Here is a 26,418-nt window from a genome sequence, read left to right as displayed (position 1 = left end):
TGGTAGGTGTTAGTGATAATGAACCAGTCTTTACAGAGATAGGGTGTTACATAGACAGACTGGCTGAGATAATGAGCAGGTCTGTCTTTGCCAGGTTGAGCTGGAGATGATAAATAGACTCTTGTATGCTAAAAGCTAGAACAATGGACATAAATGTAAAGAGAGTTTAGTTAAAAGAAAGATGTGCCTGTTGAGTTAGAAATTGGCTGGAACAAAAAAACAGTGTCATGAACGTTTGCAACCCAGGTAAAGAAAAGCACTGTAAACACTTGCCACATCTGGCTATAGTCTAAATTAACTCTTTTCTTTTTGAGCATTGTCCCCACATATTAGCAGGTTAAAAATACACCGCTTTGACAAACATATCTGATTATATTTAGCTTTGATACTGAGGTGTCATTTTTATTTATTTTTCATATCATGTTAGTATAGAAAAACTGCTTTAGATAAGCACAGCTGGGGCAACATTTCTCTTTGAAACGATTGATCTTTCTGACAACCTAAAACTGGACATTGCAATGCTCCACTCTTTAGACACATGTCGAAAAAGAAGCAACATTTTAAAATCATCTGGCATTGCCAAGAGCAGTCTCTCTACTAGAGGTCTTATGAAAATGATTTGTCTAAAAGTAGAATATCCTGTATTTAACATTTAAAACAAAAACATTAGCTCTGTTTCTTAATTAGAAAGTGAAGTTAAATTAAATCTTTTGGTGACCAGTTTTTGAAAGGAGGCATTATAAAGTTTAATGGCTTTATTTCTCAGATATCATAGAAAAATACATTTAAATTGAGGGTTGATATACTGTATATTAATAAGGCAGGCTTGCAGGCAAGAATAACTTACATCAGGTACAATATTAATTCAGGAAGGAGATCAAAGTATAACACACTTTTAGTATTATGGTCCTATTCCCACTCATCTGAACCATTCATTCATTTTCCAGACACACTTTGTACAGTAAACTTTCGTGGTTGCTGACATTTATAGTGTTAGTATCTGGACAAAGACATGAATGGGCCTTGGTTATAGTAGTTTGTCACTGAGCAAACTTAAAACTCCACTGGCATATTGGACCAGTTTCAACGTAGTGCATGCTTCTTTTTAGATGTGGGTTGGAAAACATGGAGGAAAACCTATGTAAACAGGATAATATGCAATCCTGTCAAAGCCAGTGATCGGGTGATGATTGTATCCCTGCTCCTTCAGGTTATAGTCAGTAATGCTAACCATTGTGTCTCTCAGTAGCAATTACAAGAGCCTGTAAGGGGCTGCTTTTTTACCTATGTCTAGAGAAGCTGCAGCCCCTGACCCAAAAAATTTAATTGAATTCCAGGGGTTAAATGATATATTTGTTTTTACTTTTATATTTACATTTACTTATTTGGCTTTGTTCAAGGTGAATTACCTTTATGATACAGTTGGTTACATTTCTTTTGGTTTTACAATTGGAGCACAGGCAGGTTAAGAACATTGTTTTTTTGTTAGAAGGTTCATGTTTATCCATACCACCAAATAATTACATGTCTGTAATATGAAATTACAATATTTTTCTAAGATCATTTGTATAATTTGTACTGAATGCTGCCATCTATTGTTTAAAACAGTACAGTACATTACTATAAAAAAAATACTTGTTGCACAGCCTCTCAACCAGCCTTGCAATTCATGGTCAGTTGCAATGTATAAGAGGAAATTGGAGTCCTTAACAGAAAGCCATGCAAATAAAAGAGCCTGTAGGCCTCACATAGTGTATAAAAGCCAAACAGAAGGAGCAAGTCTCTTGAGGTGGAAAATTAATACGCAACGCATCTGTTTTACTTTTCACTAAACTTTTGACTGGAAACCTTGCTTGTCATCAGATTTCCTTTTCCCATTACTGCTTTTAAAATGCATGCATTTTGTTGATACAAACAACTGTTTATTCAACTTATTATTTACTGCTGAAAATTTCATCAAATCAATGTCAACAGGAATATAAAAATTGAAAATGCTCCAGGCATTTGACCATTAACTTATATGCAGGGCAGGAACACTCTAGTGTTTTTAAAATCAGGCATAAAATATTAAAAATCTTGCATCATTCAAATATTTATAACATACATTAAAATCCTATTATAAAACTTGAGATGAGATCTTAAACGTGAAACCTCCGTCTTTTCAGTTAAAATAAGCTAAATCAAACAGTGGGCTAATGGCAGTCAACCTCAATATCAGCGTCTCTAGATCAACACATTGATTTATTGAATGGGACTCACATTTGCATTATGAGGCCCCCTATTAGCAAGTGGTTTGCAATAGAATTATTATTTTTTGATTTCAAAATAGATTTGTGAACACATACACGTACATATGAAGATGGCAGCCTTTGTGTTTATCTCACACAAAATTATTTGCATTGAAAATTTGTATTTTATCACTATGAATACTTAGCACAGTGGCAAGGTCCTCAGTGGCTAATCCATTAAAATGTAATGTACATATAATATCATTTGTCAATAACTTCTCAAGCCATAAATTAACGTGCCAACACTAACACAGAAATACACTCCATAAGTAAAATTTTAATTTCTCCTGTGGACAAATAAAGTATAATTGAATTTGATTGAATACATTCATGCCATTTTACAGTGATCAGTCCATCCAACATGTACAGTACATCCCAAACAACTCACAGAAACATGGGGTGAACATCCATACTTCATACCTAATGTCAACCTTTACTGCTTGGAATAGCAAGTAAAAAAAAATGTAAAAAAACAAATACATTATTTGCTTCAGTGTGAAAATACATGATTTGATTTTATGTGCAAAATAAATAGTCAAATCAATGTCTGGATTCCCAAAGTAGCCCAGTTCTTAAAGGGTTAAACAGTTCAGGTTAAATATAACGTGCCTATGTGTAAGCTAGCATGTGTGCTTCCTCTTGGGCTACAACTTCTGCCTTCGTTTAGCCTTTGAAAACCAACTCTCAGCTCATATAAGTGAATTTCACTCTTGTTCCTCCATGAAATGTCCTTTCTACTTTTTCTTTGTATTTGTTAATGTATTTTCTATTGTACAATAGTAATTTTTTCATTCAAGTATGATTATAATTAATACAAGCTGAATAAATAACAGTTGCTGTTTTCCTATAAATCTGTTGATTTCTATAAAGGAGTATCCAGCTCTAAAATATTTGTTGACTTAGTTTTTACATATGAGAATGAGAAACCTTTACATTGAAAGAGCCAACATATCTGCAAAACACTTCACTATGAGTACTTGCATCTCCAAAATCTAGTAATTGCTTCTAATAAACCCATCTATCAAAACCATTGTATAACAAAAAATAAATATGAACTTGTGCTTAAATATCTCCTCTGTGGTCATTTGCTATTACAGTATGACTTATTCATTCATTCTCTGGCATTCCTTATTCTGTTATACAATTGTAGAGGTTCAGAGTCGATTCTAGCTCATTTTGAGTGCAAGACAAGAACTAACCCTGCCAGTTCATTGCATGGCACACTCCCATATGTGTACCCACACGCTCACTTATACACGATCAATTCAGCCAGAGCCGCCAGTCAGCCTAACCTGTGCATCCCAGGGATGTGAGAGGAAATCTGAGTAACTAAAGGCATGAGGGCATTGTACAAACTCTACAGAGATTGTGAATGGGCCAGGATTTAGACTAAGCACTGTGGAGCAGAGAAGCATCAGAATTAACCATTGGATTGCCCACATTATGAAACTGACAAGTAAAGGGAAATCAAATGCAAAAAAATCATAGTAGTTGCCAGTGAAGCTTACAAAGAGTGGTTAATGTGTCTTTAAAAGTTCGCTGCATTATTTTCTGCATGTTTTTTTAGAATGAAAACTTAAAACGAAAATTTTAATAATACTAACAAACTTACTTAATCCATTTCAGAGCTGAAGAGGTTTTGCATCTTCTAGTCTTACATTAACATTTTTTGATGGACATATCTGTACCTTATAAGCAGCATGACCATTCTCTACGCCACTTTTAATGATATTGCCATTCTCTGAGAACAGTTCTGTAACAAAAGTGACCACATATTATTCACATTTCAGAAGTGCTGCATATTATTGAGGACGTATAAAGGTGTATAAATACAGGAAGGTATTTAGGGAAGCTTCTTGAATACAAATATTTCTCCTGAGCCTATAGGGTTTAAGGAAACATTGTGTGCATGGTCTTAAAAGGAATGAAAACATTAATAAAAGATCACTCAATGTGCTGTATCCAGAATGTTTCTTTTAACTTTCAAAGACTCTTCTCTTCGCATCAAACAAATCAAGTGAAACTTTTTCTTAAGATCATAAGAATGTACTGTAAAACATTACATCAAGCTTTCAGAGTCAATAGCTGCCTTGAAATTCACTGATGCCGTTCCATTACATTTGCTGATTCTTTGGTAGTGCAGAAGAATACATTATTTTATCTGAGAGAGAAACACTGCAAGGCTCTAATATTGAAGGCACTTCAAAGCTGAGGCTGTAGCAAATTAAAGCTCGGTGCTGTAGGGTAAATTTGGTATGAAACTTCTCAAATGAAGCCTTCTTTAAAGTGGTAAGTGTTAACATTCAGCGTAATCAGCACAACAAATGTAAGTTAAAGGAAACTAATAACTTAATACTCTGGCATTGCGACCAAATCCTGCCTTTTCCCCCTAAAAAGTATAAATGAACTGCAACCACACTAAAGTTTAGGAACTTGGGCAGATCTATTAATGTGTTAGGTAGACTGCTTTTTGGACTTTGAGGAAATGGGGAGGTATAGTTCTAGAAATATGTTACATTTTAATTCATTGAAATCAGTAAGCACTTGAGTAATCAAAAATCTTTTCTAAAAAGTATTCAAAGTGGGGTTAACATGATAGAAGATTAAACATTATAAAGCTTTGTCCAGTTGAGAAGGGGAACACAGGCTAAGAATAAGGCCCGCTGTGGACCATCAGGAGCTGTAGAGTGATGTCCTTGTATCAAAAGAAGGAATGACTTTCATCTGGGATGTGAATCTTAATTTGAAGTAAATTCAGCCAGTAGATAGGAGTCACCTCATGCCGAAGAAGATATTGATCTTAGAGTTGGTAAGATGTAGGGACAAATGCTCACTGGCAGTAGGTAAGAGGTCAGGGTCAACAAATATGGAATAATAGAGAGATGGGGAGAATAAGTTGAAAAGAGGGATATTTGTTGTATTTTGGATGTGGGCTAATTGGCAAGTCACCCCACTGTTGATTGAACAGAGGTTCCAGAGCTATCATGGCTGCACCTAGTATGACAGATTTGTTTATTTGTAGTGTACGTTTGCCTTGACAAAGCATTCTCTTGTGTCTTTTGTTTGCATCATAAAAGCTTTTTGGGACTTTGGGTTGCCTGGCATTATTCAAGCTGTGGAGAGATGCCAAGAGATTGCTCCTTTTCTATTACAATAAGTATTCCACCTCTGCCTTTTAAGTAAAACTGTCCAGTTTTTACTGTGCAGACCTTGATCTTTATTTGATTGAGACAGGACCCCTTACAGCATTAAAATGCAGTAACTGCTTTTCTTCATTATCCTTACATGCTGCCATACCTCGTAACACTTTAGAATGGGGTCTTTAAGGGTGGATATAGTGAATGAACTCATATACTTACTGTTGTATAACACAAAGCCTTCATTAAAGTCTTGTTATGTAAGAGTAAGTGACTAAGAGAGTCTGTGTTGAAAAGTGTCGGCTCATTACAAATCATAATAAAAGTAAGCAAAGCATTTGTTAAGATCTTGTTAGATAGCAGTAATAGATACACCCTGGTAGTCCTTCTTCTAAAGTGTTACTCTACATCTTTACTCTAACATGAGTAAGCCTGTGTCCTGGTCATCCATGAGCATTTCATGGAGACCAAAAATGTGGAACAATGGGTCCATTACATTTTAAATGTCTATTTGTGGCGTACTGTCATGAAGAAACCACAATGTCAACAATTACATATTAATGAAATGAAATACAAAGATGTAAATTCTAGGTAACCATTTTTAAATGAACACTCCACCCAAAATGTATGCTTTTTATATGTTACTTACCCCATGTGTTCTGTAGTGATGGCAGAGAAAATCTTTTAATTTTATGTTTTCATGCAGAGCAGAATAACAGGGGGCTATGGTGACAGGACTCTTGACCAGTGAATGAGGGAAAGAGGCAAGTCTTCAATTCAAAAGCGCAACTTTGGCATCCTGTTTATGGACTACTTTAATTTTCCAGATTTATTTATTTAACAATATGTTAGAAAAAAATACATGAATTTTGCACATTGTGAGCAAACTGAATGGCAGTACAAGTAACATGAGATTTTTATGGATGTTCTTATATTGTTTGCTATTGTCTGAAAACTTGAGATTAAACTTTTTTCTCAGCCATTACTACAAACTGCAAGGTCCAATTAACATAAAAAAAACATGTTTATGTTGACTAACTAAATCTAAATTTGAAGCCCATTTGGATGATTGCTGTGATAAAAACACACCCCAATGATCCCTACATGATCCCTAAAATGAGTATTTTCGATAATTTAATCTAGTTAACTTTATTATGCTGAATAATATTTTAATAACCTTCCACATTTACTGTTTTCAGGCTTAGTTTGCTTTCATTAAGGTAGAACTCCTGGTTTTCTGTAGTCTGTACTTTTAAATGATGCAATGAGTGTTAACTAAACTTTGAGAAAGAACTCTGTTTAAGGAGTTTGAAATGTCTAATGTAAATGTAGACATTGATGAATTCTTAACAATATTCATGAACTTAATTATTGTCACAAGTACCAAATTAAGTTGATGACTTGTTACATGTTACTGGTATTTAAATCAATGCATTATTCTTTTCATAAACAGTTTAATTTGGCAATTGTCACTGTCTCATATTGTTGCATTACTCCCTTTTCAAACTGTTCTCTTTTCCATTTTACATTTTGATTGGCTGCATCCAAGTTTTTTATGGTATGCTGGTCAAATTCATGTTGTGATTCACTAAGAGATATTCTGTGCCCATCAGCATTGCATTTTGCTGTATTACTTTCATTATCTGGCTCTTGCACTAGTGCTGTAACATTAAAAACATTCACAATACAGTGTGATGATACACAATAGCACTAAAGATAGAAATTACTAAATAAATAATAGTAATAAATGGCAATAAATAGCAAACACAATCATGTTAAAAATCAAATATAAATCTTCAACAGTGAGGGAGAGAAGGGGAACAAGTAACATCAAACAACACAACTGAGTCACAGATGATCAGTAACATTGAATCAGTAATACACACTGCTTACAAAATAGTATCTTGGCCACTGGTCAAGCTGATGACTTTTTTTCAAATTAACAGTATAGTGGCCTGGATTCCACCATATGGGTTTGTTTAACAGTGAAATACCCTACAGTATAATTGTATAACAGGTGAAAGTTAAAGACATGAAATTCCTACTATAAGCCATATGTGTACACAAGATGCTACAGATCACATACTCCTGCATTATTTCCAAGTGTTTTAAATGCATGTCTATTGCTGTTTACCTCTGTTGTTGGACTTTGAGCTAATCCATCAAGTCTGCAAGTTTATTTTATTAGTTCAACAAGGAAAAAAATATAATGGCCCTCTATATGTTGTATGTTAACTGCATTTCTGTTCTCACTTTGAGCCTTTCTGCGTTTCCTGCAGCAATGCTGTAAATCACAAAATCGTGCGTCACTTCCAGAAAAGCAGTTTGGCAAGTGCACTTAAGGAAGAATCATTTCCAGCACTAAAGGTTTTGATCACTAATATTTTGCTGCCACTGTTTTGTTTTACACTGAGAGTGGAGCAGTCAAAGTATGAATTGTTCAGCCATTTAACTGTATATGTGAGTAGACTTTTGTTACACAGTGCTGATGCATGATGTTTGACTTGATATTTATCCTATATTATCGCATTCACAATATAACCCTACACTTTTTCTCATCACATTATATAATTAACCTTCTGTGTATCAGTTCTGATTATTTTTTATAGCTTTTATTTATTTAATTATATACTGTAGACACATGTCCTCCATTCAGTTTTACGTGGTGATTTTCAAACCTATCCATACACTTGTCTGTCTTGTTGTGCTTTAGGTTTTTTCTTATTTTAATAAAGTTTAGCAAAACAAATTTGGTATGTGCCTCCTATGGACATAAATGTAGCTTTGTGATGAATATCCTGTTAAAAGTATAACAAATTAGATCCAGCCTCTTTATTTCAAATGAACAGTAATAAACACTGGCAGCATGGTGGTGTAATGGTTAGTACTCCAACCTCAGTCGGTATCTGTGTGGGGTTTTTAACATTTTCTACTAGTCTTTATTGGCTTTCTCATGGTACTTCAGTTCTCCTCTAAAGACATCAATGTTTGTAATACTATTTTATCCAGATATTAGTGAGTGTGCATGTGTGTGTTAATGTTCTTTGACATGAACTGGTGCTCCATCCATGATAGGTTCCTGCCCTGCAGTGATGCCTGGATAGGCTCTAGCATCCTGAGAAAAAGCAGATCCTGTGAATAGATGCATGCTGTCCATCATACCAGGCAAAAATACATTTCGAAAAATATATACTGTATGGATTTTGGCTGTGGCATGTTGGCACAATGATTAACACATTTGATTTACAGTATCAGCACTCTGGGTTCAAACATCTCACCCATTCACTGTGTAGTAGAAAGTGCATGATCCTCCTGTGGCTGCATGACTTTTTCTCCAAGGTATACCCTGGCTTTCAATCCCATCCCAGCATGTTGCATGTTAGGCTAATTGACAGTCCTAAGTTAGTCCAAATGGGATGGTGTGAGTACAGTCAACCCTTGTTTATCGCGGTTAATCCGTTCCAGACTCTGCCGCGATAAATGAATTTCCGCGAAGTAGAAACCATATGTTTGTATGGTTATTTTTATATATTTTAAGCCCTTATAAAATCTCCCACACTGTTAACATTATTAGAGCCCTCTAGACATGAAATAACACCCTTTAGTCAAACGTTTAAACTGTGCTCCATTACAAGACAGAGATGGCAGTTCTTTCTCACAATTAAAAGAATGCAAACATATCTTATCTTCAAAGGAGCACCGTGAAGAGCAGATAATGTCAGAGAGAGTGCTCGCTAAGAAAAGCAAACAATCAAAAAATCAATACGTACTTTTAAGTATACAGAAACACCGCGATAAAGCGGCATTTTGTAGAGGAGCGTCCTATCTTCTAGGCAAACAGCTACTGTGTAAACAGCCCCCTCTGCTCACACCCCTCCGTCAGGCAGAGAGTGAGAGAGACAGAGAGAAGCAAACAAAACAAGCGCCACGCGGGAAGCATATCTTTTAGCATTGAGGAGTTTTAGTTAATATGTAATACATGCTCTGATTGGGTAGCTTCTAAGCCATCCGCCAATAGCGTCCCTTGTATGAAATCAACTGGGCAATCAAACTGAGGAAGCATGTAACCTAAATTAAAAGACCCATTGTCCAGAAAGCGAACCAGCGAAAAATCCATGATATATATTTAGATGTGCTTACATTTAAAATCCGCGATAGAGTGAAGCCGCGAAAGTCGAAGCGCGATATAGCGAGGGATTACTGTAGACCAAATCGTCATTACTGCGTCACTGAACTTGCGACACGAGACACAACAGACCCGCTAGATTTTTAGGACAGCCAGCGAAGGTTCGGACGCACCATTTTGTTTTAACCAAAAATGGCTGTTTCGTGGTCTATTGAGGAAGTACAGACGTTCCTCTCGTTGGTAGCCGAGGAGCGGATCCAGCGAGAGCTGGGTGGGGCGACGCAAAATGAAAAAGTTTTTCAGGAGGTCGCTTGTGGCGCGTTTACGATGATGTCACGGCAGTAGAGGCGACACAACTATAACGACACATGAATAATCCCGCCAACTCTAAAGCGGTACTAAACTGCAGTCGAAACGCAAACCGAGCCGAACTGAGCCGAACCAAGGTGAGCTGTACTGAACCGTGCTGTGCCGTACTATGCAGTGGAAAAGCGCCACACATGTGAAGCACTGGAGCCTGGATGCTTCCAAGGTGGGCACTGTCTCTGTGTGACCCTAAATTGGATTAAGTGAATTTGACACCGTTATGAAGCTGATTGTATCTCTACAGCTGCGTTCCCCTGAGAATGCCACTTAACACCTGTGGGAGAAAAGTGAGAGTGTAAATTCATTCATGCTGTTCTCAGAGTCTGGCTCTGTGCCTCATGGAGCAAGTCATAGTGAAACAGACACAGAAATAAAACTGGCGATACTTGAATTAGAATGGGTAATTACAGGATATTAAGGGAGTTAAAAAGATAAATACAGATTCTATTTTATACATCTCTTTAAATCTGTCTCTTTGTCTTATTTTCATGGTGGGTTACACAATGTTTATAAATGTCAAAAATCCAACTACTATATCTGCACCATCTTACTTTTTCCATTATGCACTGTTATGAATCCATGTTACCATTTTATTTGAAAGTGTTAGAAATAAAAGTTTAATAGCCAAATGTAGATATGTTATCCTACTAAGGTCCCAAAAAGTGACAAACAAAGAGAATAAAACATCATTTTCATTTTAGTTGTGTGTATATACAATATATACTGTATTTTGTACTTTTTTTTAAATTATAATTTTCCCACAATGTATGCCTTCTTGCATACCTGCTTGCAACTTACAAGCTTACATCTTATTTATTTATTTTTTTCAAGTGCAGTGACAGATTTAAGAGTGGCCATGCTTGAAATTCACTTCATGTTTTTGTTAACATCCATTCAAAACCTCACATATTGCTTTAAAAAAACAGTTTTAACTTTGAGTTACCGGTTTAGCTGAAGTTGTAGAGCGTAGCTTATGTGGTTTCTACTGGCAACAAATTGAAATGCACTCTCTTCAACAACAAACAGCCTGGAAATAATCAATAAATCCCCCAGCAAGTTCAGAAAATGCATAGCTTTACTTTAAGAGGACACCAGATCAACTTTGGAGACTGTCATTTCTGTAAGACTCTGAGGCTTGGGTATTCATAGTACAGTACAGTACAGAAGTGCTGTAATGTAAACTGCAGAAAATTAGCATTCTCTTGGTATTTATTGCAACTTGCATATTAATTGTAACAAATTGATTTTAAAAATAAATAAAAATTCACTGATAGAAATATGTGTCACTGAAAGATTTTGAAAAATATTTGCTTCCCTTTTTCAGCATCCCATTTTCGATAGTGCTCCGATATCACAACACCTGCATTTACATTTCTTTTTAAAATGGCACTAATGGATGTGATGCTGATTTTTATTTATTAAAATTCATTTTGAAAAAAGTAACCACATATAAATCAAGAGCAGATGCTTTAAAATTTTATAAACATTTCGCTATATGCAAGATAGAAAAAGTAAAAGAGAGAGAGAGAGAGCGGGAAAGGAAGCACATCCACATAAATGATTAAAACAAATAAAAGCACAGAGATTCCAAAGTTTGAAAAGTGTATTACATTCCTATTTAAATAAATAATAGAATATTTAAGGGTAAATAAACAACTAAGTGGAGAGTATTTATAGGCTGCTTGGCCTCTTTTCTTTGAGGTGGACTGACTAACTAGTTGCATGTAGCAGGACACCCGCTTTCAGTGTAATCCTACAGAACTCAATTAAATATCATAAATCACACAAGAAGACACCCAAGCAATTAGTTACCACTCCATCATTTTTTAATCTCTCCATGGGAAGGAATACTTAATGTTAGAAATTTAATGGGTGGTATCAATGCTTAAGCAAATTGTAGTATAAAGTTTAAAATGAATGTACTTTTTGAAGCATTCAACAAAAAATGAAAAAAAGAAGGGAGACACACATGTTTGCTTGTTTTTGTTGTTTTTTTTTTACCCCAAATCAGACTTTTTCTTAAAAAAATGACTTTTAAAGGTGACTAAGGTTAGGAGGACTGAGCTGGGTTGATTCAGTAATGTTATTGGTAGACTGTGCACTACAAATACTATTGTAATGTTCCATTCCATATCGCATTCCAAAAGATTTGTAATAGTATTACAGTATTGTCATTTCTACTTCCATAAATACTTACTCACCAATATTGTATGTGATTGTTGTCATAAATTATTTAATCACTAATAATGAACATCTTAAACCTACTAGGAGGTTCAGTAAGCATGTTACAAGACTGATAACAACTGATAATATTCAGTCTGCCATTGATAAGAAACAGCTTAGTCCAGTGTCAGAACTGATACTGTATCATGGAGTAAATGTGGTATGCTAATGTTTTTAGTTGACACTGAGGAATTATACAATTAAAGGAAAATAAAATTGTCTTTTCTAAATCTGATTTCTAAATCAGGAGTTTGTTATTCTGTGGATTCTTGATTGCTAATGGTGTCATGATCACACTTATTTTTTTCTAAGAAGTGCCATTTGCTTTTGCATTTTTATTTGCTTGCTGCATGTGGGTACTTTTAAGAGGCAAACCAAAATAATGACCAGACTGCCTGTTCCTGGATTCATTGGATGTATCTCTGCCAGTCGAAAAAGGGGTTTCCTTAGTTATCAAAGGCCTGTCTATTCATTCGAAAATGAGTAACTGCTTAATGGTACGGTTAAGCAGAGTGCTGGCTTTCAGCACAGCTTGTTTCATGGAGTCTTATCTCTGTCTGGAGCTGTGCATTTATAATTTTTTAATGGCTCAATTCAACCTTTATCCTGTTGTCCTGAGTGCTGATCAAATGCCTAATAAATGAAGAGGCCACTTGAATCCTCCCATTTCAGAACAGCAGTTACTGCATTTATGAATGAATGTGCTCTTGTTTATTAATCCTTGCAGTTTCTAAGGAAGCCCCTTCTGTCACTGAGGGAGGCAGGAAGCTCCAGCCTGGCAGAGCATCAGAGTAAGACTCTTCTTTCTCAATTTTCCCCAGACACACCATCCTGAGAAGCCACTTTTTTCTACCACAGGAAGCTCAAGAGAACACTATAGCTAGCAGTTTGACAGCCAAACTGAACCCTGGCCTTTTATATCCTGCCAGGTTCGAGAAGCTGGACATCACCCCAAAAAGCGCCCAGAAGATAAAGCCAGTTCTTGAGCGATGGATGGCAGAGGCAGAGGCCCGCCACCGCTCCGGAATGCAGAACCTCACAGAATTTATCGGCAGTGAGCCCTCTAAAAAGCGCAAGAGACGGACATCGTTCACTCCCCAGGCCCTGGAAATACTGAATGCTCATTTTGAGAAGAACACACATCCTTCAGGCCAGGAAATGACAGAAATTGCAGAAAAACTAAATTATGACCGAGAGGTTGTCCGTGTCTGGTTTTGCAACAAGAGACAGGCACTAAAAAATACAATAAAACGTTTGAAACAACATGAGCCCGGAACTGCAGTGTCGATGGAGCCTTTGACGGACCCTTTGGATGAGCATTCCTAAATTATTTGAAAAGAAGTATTTTAAGAAAATGCCAGAAGTCCTTCCCCTGAACTTTATAAAACATTCACTAGTAAGTAAAAACTGAAAACTTTTTAAGCAGTACAATTCTTTGCTGCTTTTTTGTATTTTTAAAGAAAAAGGAATAATAAGCACTTAGTGTCTCGTAGTGTAGTTGTTAATGCCAGTCTTTTAAGGGACCTAAACTAAACCAAAAACAATAAGTACTATTTCTGTGAAAAATGTGTAAAAATATGTTTGATGACTTTCTGTTTTAAAGAGAAGCCTGCAATCCGGAGAAAGAACTTGAACTTTTTAGATACTGAAATTCAGTTTAATAAACAAAATGAAAGAACAAACAGAGAAAAAACTACTTACCAAAGTCAGAATTGTTGCATTGAAATAGATTGTTAGCCTTTTCTTATTTTTAGTGAAACGTGTTCAAACTTTTTACATTTGTATGGATAGAAAAATGAAGAATTTACTTTTTCTGTGTTTCTGTTTTGAACTTTAATTATGTTGTAACTTCACTTGCCACCTTAAATGTAACTTATTTATTTAATTTATACATGGTTTTATAAGCTTACTGTGTGCCAAATATACCAGTATGTGTATGTATGTATGTATATGTATGTATGTATATGTATATAATTCCCCAAATTCCCAATGCTTATATACATATTAACACATTTTATATATATACATACACAGTTCACTTTAAAAAAAATATTTGGCTACTTCTGCTTAAGAGCCCTTAAAGCTACAGTTTAACTGTTTAACTTGTGGGTGCTATGACGTCTAAATGTCAAAGTATCTTAAAATGTTTCATTATTTTACTTGCTATTCATCCTTCTGTTTTAACATGTCATTACCACAGTATTTGAAGTTGTAAAAAGCTGTATAGTTATTTATTAATTTTGCAAATGTTTCAAGGTACGGAGAAGATTCCAGATGATTAAGGGCATTCCAAAAATGATGTGTAATCTCTTATCTGAACTGACCAACAGCATGGGGATAACATGCCATTGAAATTCACTGTCTGTATATTGATGTGATTTCCCTTTCCTTGCCAATGTGTAATTGCCAAAGAATTCCTGCAGGATTATAGTCTGTGTGTGTGTATATATATATATATATATATATATATATATATATATATATATATATATGTATGTATGTATGTATGTGTATATATATATATATATATATATATATATATATATATATATATATATATATACACAGACCATAAAGAGAATTCAAGCAAAATGACACCTTTTATTGGCTAAATGAACAAATTACAATACATTTACTAAAGGCCCCTTAAGATCTTGCCTGAAGAAGGAGCCTTAGCTGCCTCTAAAGCATGCATATTGTAATCTGTTCAGTTAGCCAATAAAAGGTGTCATTTTGCTTCACTACTCATTGCATCTACAGACCGTATAGTAACAAAATGCCATTAACTGATTGGTGCCCTGTCCAGTGCTGTTTCTAGAGGCTAGTGTTCCCAGGACAGATCCCACCACCCTGAATTAAAATAAGCCAGTTGATATAAGTATGGTGAAACACAATGTGAAATTATTATAAGATTGACTGAAAAATAATGCAGAAAAACTGCATTATATGTCATGTTTGTTTTTTCTTTAATGGGCTATTCTCTCATCATCATCATGCTGAACCTGCTAATTTTATAGGCCCAGAATGAGGGTAAAAACTGCCCAAACATGGAGGTAAGTCTAAACTTTACTACACGTTATCAACTGTTTTATATTCACAACTTATGCAATAGAGAACAGCTACTCAATAAGAAACACCAGACCGCCATTATTTAAGACAGCCCAGAACACACATTAAACTTAAATCTTGAAACGCTGCAGTGGCTGAAGATTTAATAAGAAACCAGTTCTTGAAATTAATGAAACATGTTTTTTAATAATTATATAGCTTACTTGTAAAATTTGCTTCACTTTCTTTCTCATATTTTCTTTCAAATATTGATTTATATACATTTTATGTTAGGCACACAAGTCATCAGGTTGTTAGTTTGTTTGTTACATCTATCTCTTTTCATTTGACCACTGCTTGATAAAAAAATAGCAGTGGCCAAAGTAAAAAAAAAGTAATCAAAGGTTACACATCATGTAAAATAATAAAGTAAAGTTACGTGAATAAAAAAGTGCATCCCACTATCGGATTTGTTTTTAAGAACTGAACTGGATTGAAGGCATGTAAGTCATTGCAGCCCTCACAAGAAATGAATTTGACATCCTTGCAATAAACCTTTAAATCATATACTAAAAGTTCAGAATGACTAAGAAGTAAAAGGTGAAATTCTGTCCTGGCAGCGGTGAACAAAAGGTAGGAAACAGCCCAGAACAGGGCACCAGTCCATCACAGACATTTTGTTTGTAAGAAATAAATCATTCTGCACAATGAGAATGAAGAAAAAATGTGACAAGTCAACTGGACTTATGATGATATATTTAAGGCATCTGTTATTTGCTGAGGGTTACCATGTTGTTACATTCTAACAGTTAAGGCAATTTCTGCTGAAAGAGCAACACATTTTAACCATGTGAAAGTACAATTGTGCAGCTGAATTATGTTAAATATTTTATTAAGCCAAAGACTGTATTTCTGTTCAACAACTTTATTGAAACTAGAACACAATGTGTTTCATTATTTGCTTTACTGAGGAGGAAACGGTGTTACATGGTGGGAGGTGGGGAGCGAGGTTTAGTGGTGGTTGGGAGGAATTTAGAAGTTTTATGCAACTGATATTAATGGAATTTTGTTGTAGGTTGATAAGTAGAAATCTAATACCCATTTGGTAAGTAAGATTTGATTGTAAATCTTCTCATTACTTTCCACCAGCATGTTTACAGGTAGAGTTACCAGATTCATCCTGAACCAATATGAGATGAGAGAAGCATGGTGAGGGGATTGGTACTTGGTGGCTTCTAATGGTTCTTATATGTTATTTATTCACATTTTGTCAAGTCCCCTGTTACTGAAATATATACTTATATCTATTACTGTATTCACACACAGAAAAATACCACAGAGCCTGAAGGACGTCCAGCACAGCTGCTAATCTCATAGAAGCTACAGTATTAGTACATTATGAAAAATACATTTATACGCAAACCAGTCAGCAATGTTACTGACAACATCACAGGCAGAGACACGATATTTTACAAAAACGAAATAGAAAATTTTTATCTCTTAGCTGGATGGACTGGACTGGACATTTTCTGTTTTTGTCTTGACGTGAACTTTCACATGAAAAAATGCGAATGATACTGCTAGCCTGCATGTGGCTGAGGTCTGATTTTTCACAATCACATGGTGCCTGATTGTGCAGAACATGTCTGTTTCAAACAGAACTGTTTTGATCAATTATTAAACGCAGTGCACGCACAAACAGCAAGCGACATTGTGTAGTGTGCAACTGCATAAGTTGCCGTGATTAAAAATAACATGTCTAATAAATGGGACAAGAAAAAAACATTTTAAGAATAGATTGGACTTCTAAATTGTGGCTTATATGTGTGCTGAATTAAATATATAAAAAGGCAATTATAAAATAAATAATCACAAAATAAAGTGCAGGGATATATAAGAATGAGTCATGACATTGTGAAAAATGTGCACAATTAAATTATTATACACAGCATATAAATGAGTCATTGCGTTATGATAAAAGGCATAATATAGTAAAAGTCATCTAATTATTATAAAATACAATTTCATAATTTTATTTGTTTCAAAAATATAGTTACCTTACATTTAATTAATGTTTTTATTTAAGAATGGGGCTTTTCTGAATAAGTCTTTGAATACCTGCACCATTCCCAAATGCATTTTTTCTTGATTGGTTTGGTAACTTGTCAGTCATGACCAAAAGACTTGGCCTATTCATGTTGGTTAACCATTTACTGTCGACTCAAACTTTTCTTATATTTCAGATTGACATAACATAGAGGCAATAGTTAATTTGTTAGACAGAATTTAATGTTGAATGTTCATGGTTAGAAATTCCAGCCATTGCTTAAGTCTAAATATATGATGAGCCAATGTTGTTTATTTCTTTCATAGCTGACTTTTTATCTATTTAATTTGGTACACATGGTATACTATAGATACAAAGAACAGAAATACAGGCCATCTGGTCACTTTGCTCATCTGGGTAAATGTACTTACTATAATGGAAGATAAGGACATTAGCCCCTGCAGGCCTGTACAGTATTTGTTACATTTGTTATATCCTTCAAGTCAACAAGTTAATATAGCATTGTGTGCTTGAGTATAGGGGAGCTGACATACAATTTTTTTTTTTATTTTGTATTTTTAAGATTTCAGCTGTTACTTATAGTACACTTACTTACTTACACTTACACTTTCAGATGCCATTCAATAAAAGTGCATCATTTACAAACAGACAGCGTTCCATTGATCCAATATAAAGTGGTACAAATCTGACTCCCACCCTTTGAGCTTCTTGTTGTTGAATATAGATTGAACCGTTGTTGTGTTTTCCGCATCTCTACATGACTTTTTTAATTGCACTGTAGGCTGTAGATATTTGATTCTCTTCTGTGAAGTGTCAACCAGTTTACAGACACATATTCATATGCACAATCATGCCAACAAGGTAGAAACTGATTTAACATTGCTTTTCAGATTGATTTTATATACTGCAAGCCTTTATTCTAAACCAATGCCTATATTCTTGTAACTTATGTTTTATGTTATCTATTACTTTAATTGTTCTTTCAACCTTTTCAACATATCAGTTATTCAAATGTATTTAGCTTTACTTATTTAGTAGTTTAGTTTTTTTTTGTTTTTTTTTTGCTTTGAATACTCAGTTGCAGACACTGATTTGGATCTTGTGAACTTTCCTTGATTGTAAAAACCCAGAAGCTCAAAGATGTTTACATCTTTGGTGACTAAAATCAATAAATGTCATACACTTATTTATAATGGAATCGTTTAAAAAAAAATTAAACAATGAGCAAATATCTTTCTCAATGTTTTAAGTTACCTGTTCTAAACTGTTGCCATATTTTTTATTAATAATTATCATGCAGTCATACTGAACAAAATAAATTGTATGTAATACGTGAAGATTTTTTGTTTAGGAGTTTAAAATATTTACATCTAGAAATTTTAAAATATATATAAAAATACAGGTTTACAAAGTATGGTTCACTTCAGATACTGTCCCTCAACCCTAACAATGTTTTAGTAGGCATATGATAATTACATTTTAAAGTCTGAAATTTGTTAGAGAAGGTTTTTACATTATTTCATATGCTCTGAAATGGGTGACTACTTAAATAATTGGGTACTCACAAAATTTACTTTATTTTTACAGCAGCTGGCTATGACTTGTATTTTTCTCCTTTGACTAGATGGTGAAAAACACAGAGAGCATGAATAGTGTAAAAAAGTATGTTGATTTTTCACTTTCGATATATTTCTGTGTTTGATTTGCCTACTAATGTCTAGAAAAATTCTTTTCTTCTTGCATTCAGTGAGCTCAACAACAAAAGGAAGTTATGCTATTAAATATAGAAATGAAAAATATAAATTATGATTAGGCCTATATGGAATTGAGCTCTTATTTAATATATATTATGGTATTCTCATATATATTATATTTAATTATATGTAGAATGGGCTAAATTAAAAAATCTTAATAAATCAGTGTACTGTGGATGACACATCATTTCCACAAAACTGAATAGCATTCCATGACACTACTGAAATGTTCGAAATACAGTATATTTGAGAAATCTTGCATTTGTCTAAATGTTAGCTATTGGCTCTTTCAAAAAATCCTGCATACATTTGTGAATATAATAATTCCTAGAACATGTTCTGTAAGACTAGTTTGTCGTCCATGGATTTTCTGCAGTGCTGTATTATCTTTTATTTTAAATGGAGACCAAAGCTGCACTTGATATTCCAGATGAGATGTCGCAGATTACACACAAACTCCTTTGAATTTTAGTCAGCAGATCACACTTTGTAACCCTTCATCTTGTTTGTGCTCTTACATGCTTCTTTATGCTGTCTGGTTGTGGACAGCATCAGGTCCACTCCAACTTTTCAGTTTTACGTGGTGTACTTTAAACCATTGTGTTATTTTTTTCAGAGGATTCATAAATACATTTTGATGGGTTTTTTTATCTGTTTTTTTTTAGTTTTTTTTTTAATCTATCTTTGTGAATAAATTCAGAGGTGCTCAGTTTTGATTTTTGGCCCCTTCAAGAAAAGTCAAAAACTTTGCATGCCACATAGCACATTTATAGTATTATTATATTATTATTATTATTATATTATATTATTATATCCTAACACAGGGTCACGGGGGGCTATTATTATTATTTATTTTGCTTGTTGGCATTCCTAAGATTTCACAAATGCATTCTGGCTGGTCCAAAAGATCCCCCTATTGACTTTTGTTTTTCTTTTTTAACTCAGGCAAGGTGGGCAAACATTAAAATATAGTGCCCTTGTTAGATATTGATAAATGTCCTTTTTCATATAAAGGTACTGTATTCATACACATAGGGCTTAGACAAAAAAGCATTTCTGACATATTTCCTAGAATTAACACAACAATGGTACTTTTTATTGCAACATTTCTCAATATTGCCCCCATGCTATGAGTAAATTCTTTCGTCATTACACAGTCTTTCCTATGTTATAACAAGAAATATTTGCTTAGGTAGAAATCCAAAAATACATTATAGCCACAGAGGCAAAATTGCAACTAATCTGAAGTTGCATCGTCACAGTCAAAACTACTCCCAGACAAGCAGAAATCAGAAACACTGATAGCAATGGTCATAAGCATTGTTTTACTTATTCATCATTTTTATAATGTACTAATAGTCCACCAAAATTGTCTCCTGCACAAACCCCTAAAAATCTGCTGTCCATCAGCATACGTAATTGAAGGAGTGAGGTGTTTGATGATATTTGACAAAAGGGAATGAGTGGACAAGGACAATAAATCTAAGAAAGAATGAGATGATGTGTCACACCCCAAAGTATGCCTAGGACCTTGGAATGTGGAGGAAAAAGATTTGGGGGCAACCTGAGTAAATCCAGGAAATTGCCATTAAACCATTTATAATGAGAACAAATGTAACTAGGTTATTTTTTTCATAGGCAGCTAAATTGTGGCAGGTACCCAGGATTCAAACTTAAGTTGTCACTCACACAGAGAGCAGGTAGCAATCATCTTAGCCACATATGCCAAAGAAGGACTCTATTGGCTCAAGTGCCAAATCTAGGTTCCGTCCGCAAGGGCTTCACAGCAGACTCAATCCACTTAAGCACTGCTATGTAAAGATGGCCCATCCCTGCATTGAATTAAATTCTCAGCCAGGAGTAGACAAAACAATGATGAGCATGGCACTTTGCCACTACAATATACAAAATGAAAGATATCACAGAACGTGTCTACTACCACCCTACTGCTTTAATCAGTATGTTGTTGTGTTTGTCTTTTTTGCACAGGAAAGCTAAGAGTAGTTCAACAGAGACCAGACACATTTAGAAAAGTTCCATCTTTACAATGGCTCCAGAGCATGGCAGAAGGCAGCAGAGGAACAAAGCCGAGAAAGTAGGTACACTCAAGAGAAGCCCAATTAATAGAGCATTAAAAAGTTATGGAATGGTTTACAACAACATCCAAAAAAACATTGCCTAGTTTAGCTGCCAAAGAAGTAGTTAAGAGAGTTTAGAATGTTACATGTGAACAAAATTATCAGCACTCCAGTAATATGTTAAAACTCCTGTTGGCAGCACTGTGTTATCAGTGCTTTCCGTACGTAGTCCTGTAGTCAGTACTGTGCAGGTGTGAACGTGTTACGTTAGATCATTTGTAACTGCGGTGCGAGAAACAATGGCTACCACACTTGTGATTTATACAAAAGAATAGCAACATGCAGTGATTCGTTTTTTGTGGTCTGAGGGTGTGCCTGGTGCCAATATTGAGCAAAGAATTTGTTCACAGTATGGAGAAAATGTTTTGTCGCAAAGAAGTGTGTATGAATGGATAGAGAAGTTCAAGGAAGGTCGCACAAGCGTCAGCCATGAAGGAGCCACACACCCATCCATGTCCATGACTAATGACAACATTAAGCATGCACGTGAAATTATTCTGTTGAATAGATGAGTGACAGTAAATGATGTGGCAAATCATTTGCAAATCAGCCATGGCTATGCAACAGCTTACTCTTTTTTTTACTGAACTTACTGCAGCATATTGGTGCAGTGCTATTGCTGTGGATCCCTAGGGGCCTTTGGTCAGAACTGTGTGTGTAAACCCCAGACAGTCCACTTTGCTCCTTCTTCACAAAGACAAGCATGTGACAACTACAAACTGGTCCTTGAATGGATATATATATATGTGTGAGGGATTCTGCCTTGAAATTGGCTGACATCATAGCAATACTTGGTTCTTCAAAATTGCATTCAAAGATCCCCAGTGACCATGAATTAGAATGTAAGGGCATGAATTGATAAATGCTATAATGCTTCTTTATATATGATATGCCATATACAGTATATGTATATTTATATAGACTCAATAAACATAAACAGATTATTAGGAACACTATACTCATATTGGGTATGGCCTCCTTTTACTCACAAAACAGCCTCAATTTTTGGCATGGATTCCACAAGATGTTGAAAATATTCCCTTGAGATTGAAAGGACTGCATCACAGAAATTTTTCCAGATGGATCAGCTGCTCATTCAAGCTATGAGTCCGCCATTCTACCATATCCCAAAGGTGTTCTTTTGGATTCTGATCCAGTGACTGGAAATGCCACTGAGGAACACTGAAGTCCTTGTCATGTTTATCATGCTGGACGTAGCAATAAGAAGATGGGGATATTGTGGCCATGAAGTAATGTACATGGTCGGCAACAATATTCAAACAGGCCATGGCATTTAAGTAATGATTGATTTGAATTAATGCATCCAAAGTGTGTCTAGAATGTATTCACCACACCATTACACCTCCAACAACAGCAGCCTGGGCTGTTGACACATGGCAGGTTATGTGTGTGGATGCATGCTGTTGGTGCTAAGTTCTGACCCCACAATCTGTGTGCTTCAGCAGAAATTGAGATTTGTCAGACCAGGATATGTTTTTCCAGATTTCATCTGTCCAGTTCTGGTGAGCCCGTGCCCATTGCAGCCTCAGCTTTATGTTATTGGCAGATAGGAGTGGAACTTGACATGGCCTTCTGCGTTTATTGGCCATCCCCTTCAAGTTCCAATATGTGCGCATGTTGAGATGTTTTTCTGATCACCACAGTTGTACATGGTTATTTGAGATACCACAACCTTTCTGTCAGCTTGAGCCAGTCTTGCTATTCTCCTCTGCTGTTTCTGTCAGCTTACTGCTTACTGGATGTGTTTTTCGCACCATTCTGAGTAAACTCTAGAGACTGTTGTGAGTGAAAATCCCAGGAGATCAGCAGTTTCAGAAATACTAAAACCAACCTTTCTGGCAGTAACAATCATGTCACAGTCAAAGTCACCGAGATCACATTTTTCCCCATCTCTGCATCTCTGAAGTGTTCGAAGTGAACATTTACTAAATCTTCTGACCTTTATTTGCAAGGTTTCATGTATTTCCATATGATTAGCTGATCAGATAATTGCATGGAGGTTTACAGGTGTTCCTAATAATGTGACAAATAAGTATATATATATATATATATATATATATATATATATATATTTACACTCAGAGTAGTTTTGTGATAGATCACAATATACAATGAAAGCCTATACTTCACCTTCACACAATAACACTTTCTTTTTAAAGAGTGGCTACTGACGTTGCTGCTATTGCTTGTATAGAGTCTGCGAGATTCTCCATGTGTTTATGTGAATTCTTCTACCGTTTTTACTCTCCAAAGTAGAGGCAGTTTAGGTTGACTGTCAGCTCCAAGGTGACCTGTTATGGAAGAGGGTCCGCGTGTGAAATTAGTGTGCCCTGTGGTGGAGTCCAGGATTGGTTTCTGTCTTTCACCCAGATTTGCTGGGATGGGCTTCCAGTCTCTGCAATGTAAAACTGGATTAAATGGGTTTGGAAATGGATGGATATTGGTATACAATTGTGTCTATAGACTTGTACCCTAAGCTAGTTACTTATAGTATTTGTCTTTATAGGAGGCTAAGCTGTTTAAATCTTTTGCTCAAATCAACAAATACAAATGCAAATCTACTTTTTTATAGGACAGGATTCATTTTATTTTTTCTGGTAAATACTTAAGATGGTAAATAATTTAATCCCTGTGGCCGTTATACATGAAAATGCTGTTTTTCTGTGGCATTTGTGTTAGTATTTTTCTTTAATAAAATACTACAACGTACAAACACATGAATTAAATCTGTTTGTGAGCAACACTTACATTACAGTCAGATATGACCTTAATGGCGATCCCCCACGTCTACCATAGTTCAATTTTATCTGTTGAAATCCTCTTTCTTGCTCCCCCATGCTTGTCCAAGGCCAATCAGTAAAAATGTAGAAGGTTGTTTTGATCACGCCACATTGGATTGTGAAGAACGCTTTCAGTTCTGACTGATCAGATATGTTTAGTTTCTTACTTCAGTGCCTGCTGCTACTTTCCCGTGGCAGTTTCTGAATTGGAGACTGGTGATTTATATTGAAGCATGTGGCTGAAATGTAGACAAGCTGAAGAAAGAAACTGCGACACTGTCTGACCTTTCATGATGACATATTGAGAACAATTTGACTCTTCGTGACAATTTACGTTAAGCATTTAAGCTGTCCTATACTGCAGGTACTGTGTACATGTAAGCAGAGCAATATCACAAAATACTGAATGTACATGGTACTGTATAGAACTGTTTGATAAAAATTCACTTCTTCTAGTCCCACATTAATGTCCACAATAGTGCATTATCTCTTAAAATGGCGAAATTGAATTGAATGCTAAAAAGCTTCAAAAGTGTTAAAGTTTCCCTTACTCTATTGCAGGTACTCAGTCCTGTTTCTGGAGGGCCTCAGTGGCTGCAGGTTTTTATTTAAGTCAGTTCTTGCTTTTAACTAAATGCCTAAATTAAACAGCTTGTTAATAAGCTCTTTTTACTTGACCAAAAATGTACATCAAGGTTTATTTGGTTTATAGAAATTTAACAAGTATACATACATTCGGCCATGATAGGCTCTGGCCCGTATTACCATGTATTGCATTAAGCAGGTTTGAGAATGTTATGCTATTTTATTTATTTAAGCCATTGCTTGCTAATGGTCACGCACTTGGAAATAACAGTGAAATAGCTGCTCCTCTTTATTGTATATTGTACCAATGATAATGAAACGTAAATGAAATAAACTACCAGGAAAAGAAAATTGTGAATTAGAAAATGAAAACTTTCAAAGTGGATTACCTAAAACAAATTTTCCTTAGTCTTTCTGAGTACAGAACAAGTGAGATAATCAAAGTACATTCAAAGATATCTAAGTAGTGTTTAATCAGAAGTAATAGTCATTAAAGTTATGCAAATGTTGACATTAACACAGAGTAGGCAAAGGTGTAAATGGCAACAGATCATAAAGAATAGCAGCTACTCATTGTGCGATCATTAACAGGTAGCGACATAAACCATCAAGGCATATCCAAAGAAATGAGAGAACAAAGTGTTAAACGAGCAAAATCAGGCAAGCTGAAGTGGAAAAAGTGGAAAACTCCAATTGGGAGTAAAAGTATAAACACTGAAGTAACAGTGCATTGAATTTAAATTAGGTTTCAAAATTAAAGCTGCAATTGGCTCAAACTGTAGTCACTCAGAACTGCGACTGAATGCCAGTCTTCTATTGGGTTTTGGCAATGTGCTCATTAATGTTTTGTGACATTTTTGCATGTCACAGGGTTTAAAACCAGTTCTGCCATCAAACACATGGTCACCTTTACCTGTGTCTGAGAACTGGTTTGTTTTTTTTATTTCAAACTCATTGAGAATTTCATCACTTAGGATTCTCTTTTTTATGTGCACACATCTCCTTCATAACTTTCCAGACCATTTCTATTTATTGAATATTCAAGGAAATTAAACACAAGCGCACAATGCCTCATCAACCCACTAAAACTTACTTTGATAACTGTTAACTGGGTAGAAGTTAGTAGAAACTGTAGTACAGGGGAAGGCCATTATTGAACTTTTAATAAAAATACTTGTACAATGATATGTCATTTCAGTCCCCCATATTTGAAAGTATTAATATCCATTCTCATTTCTTATAATTTCTCCTCTATGTCATTTATCAGTCTTGGACATTTGAACTCCAGAACTCCTCGTTTATTCCATAGGTTTCCCTGATGTAATAATCATACAAGTCCATTATTATCTCTGGTAATATAAAGTAATTTATTTCAAAAACAGAGCATTACACTGTGGGTTTATTATCTTTGTGTTGCATTATATGCACAGCTACATCAGTTTTGTGCTTAATGATAAAAACCCCCTCTTGAACTGCCAGTTTAAACAGTATGGAGAAAGTAAATACAGTACATTACTGTTTTCATTACATTCTAAGCATTTAAAAAGGAAGCTGTAAATTGTGTCTGAACATTTTCCTCATCAATGTTTTGATTATTAATGTAGAAAATGGTGGAAAACATTGTTATGATCTAGTGCAGCTGAATGTTGTTGTTCTTCTTCTGTGTATTCCCCTCTTGGCATTGGATTTCCAGGGTTTTCTTTTCAATGAGAGAAAAAAAAAGTGTCCAAACGGAGTTTTGCTCCTTTGATTTTTTTTTTACAGAATCAATTACACCATAGGGGAAGACAAGTAGAGAATTTACTAAGAACTCAAGCTGTAACCAAAAAGAAAAAAAACAAATTCTGAAAAGAATGCCTTTGCTCATCTTCTCAAATGCTGGAC

General features: G+C 35.1%; 1 protein-coding gene across 2 annotated transcripts in view; it reads left to right on the top strand.

Moving 5' to 3' along the window:
• pou6f2 (POU class 6 homeobox 2) overlaps positions 1–13,466 on the top strand; it is a 459,367-nt gene extending 445,901 nt beyond the window's left edge. The window contains exon 9 of one of the 2 annotated variants that reach the window (XM_039754180.1): positions 13,070–13,466. In XM_039754180.1, coding sequence (XP_039610114.1) covers positions 13,070–13,466 — 397 coding nt within the window. Of the gene's footprint in view, positions 1–12,961 lie in introns of both variants that reach the window. The other variant, XM_039754179.1, reaches the window with a different exon arrangement.
• The last annotated feature ends 12,952 nt before the right edge of the window (positions 13,467–26,418 follow it).

This window comes from Polypterus senegalus, chromosome 5, assembly GCF_016835505.1.
Source record: "Polypterus senegalus isolate Bchr_013 chromosome 5, ASM1683550v1, whole genome shotgun sequence".
Taxonomy (NCBI): domain Eukaryota; kingdom Metazoa; phylum Chordata; class Cladistia; order Polypteriformes; family Polypteridae; genus Polypterus; species Polypterus senegalus.
Note: the sequence above shows the minus strand (reverse complement) of the source record. Positions and strands in the feature narration are given on the sequence as shown.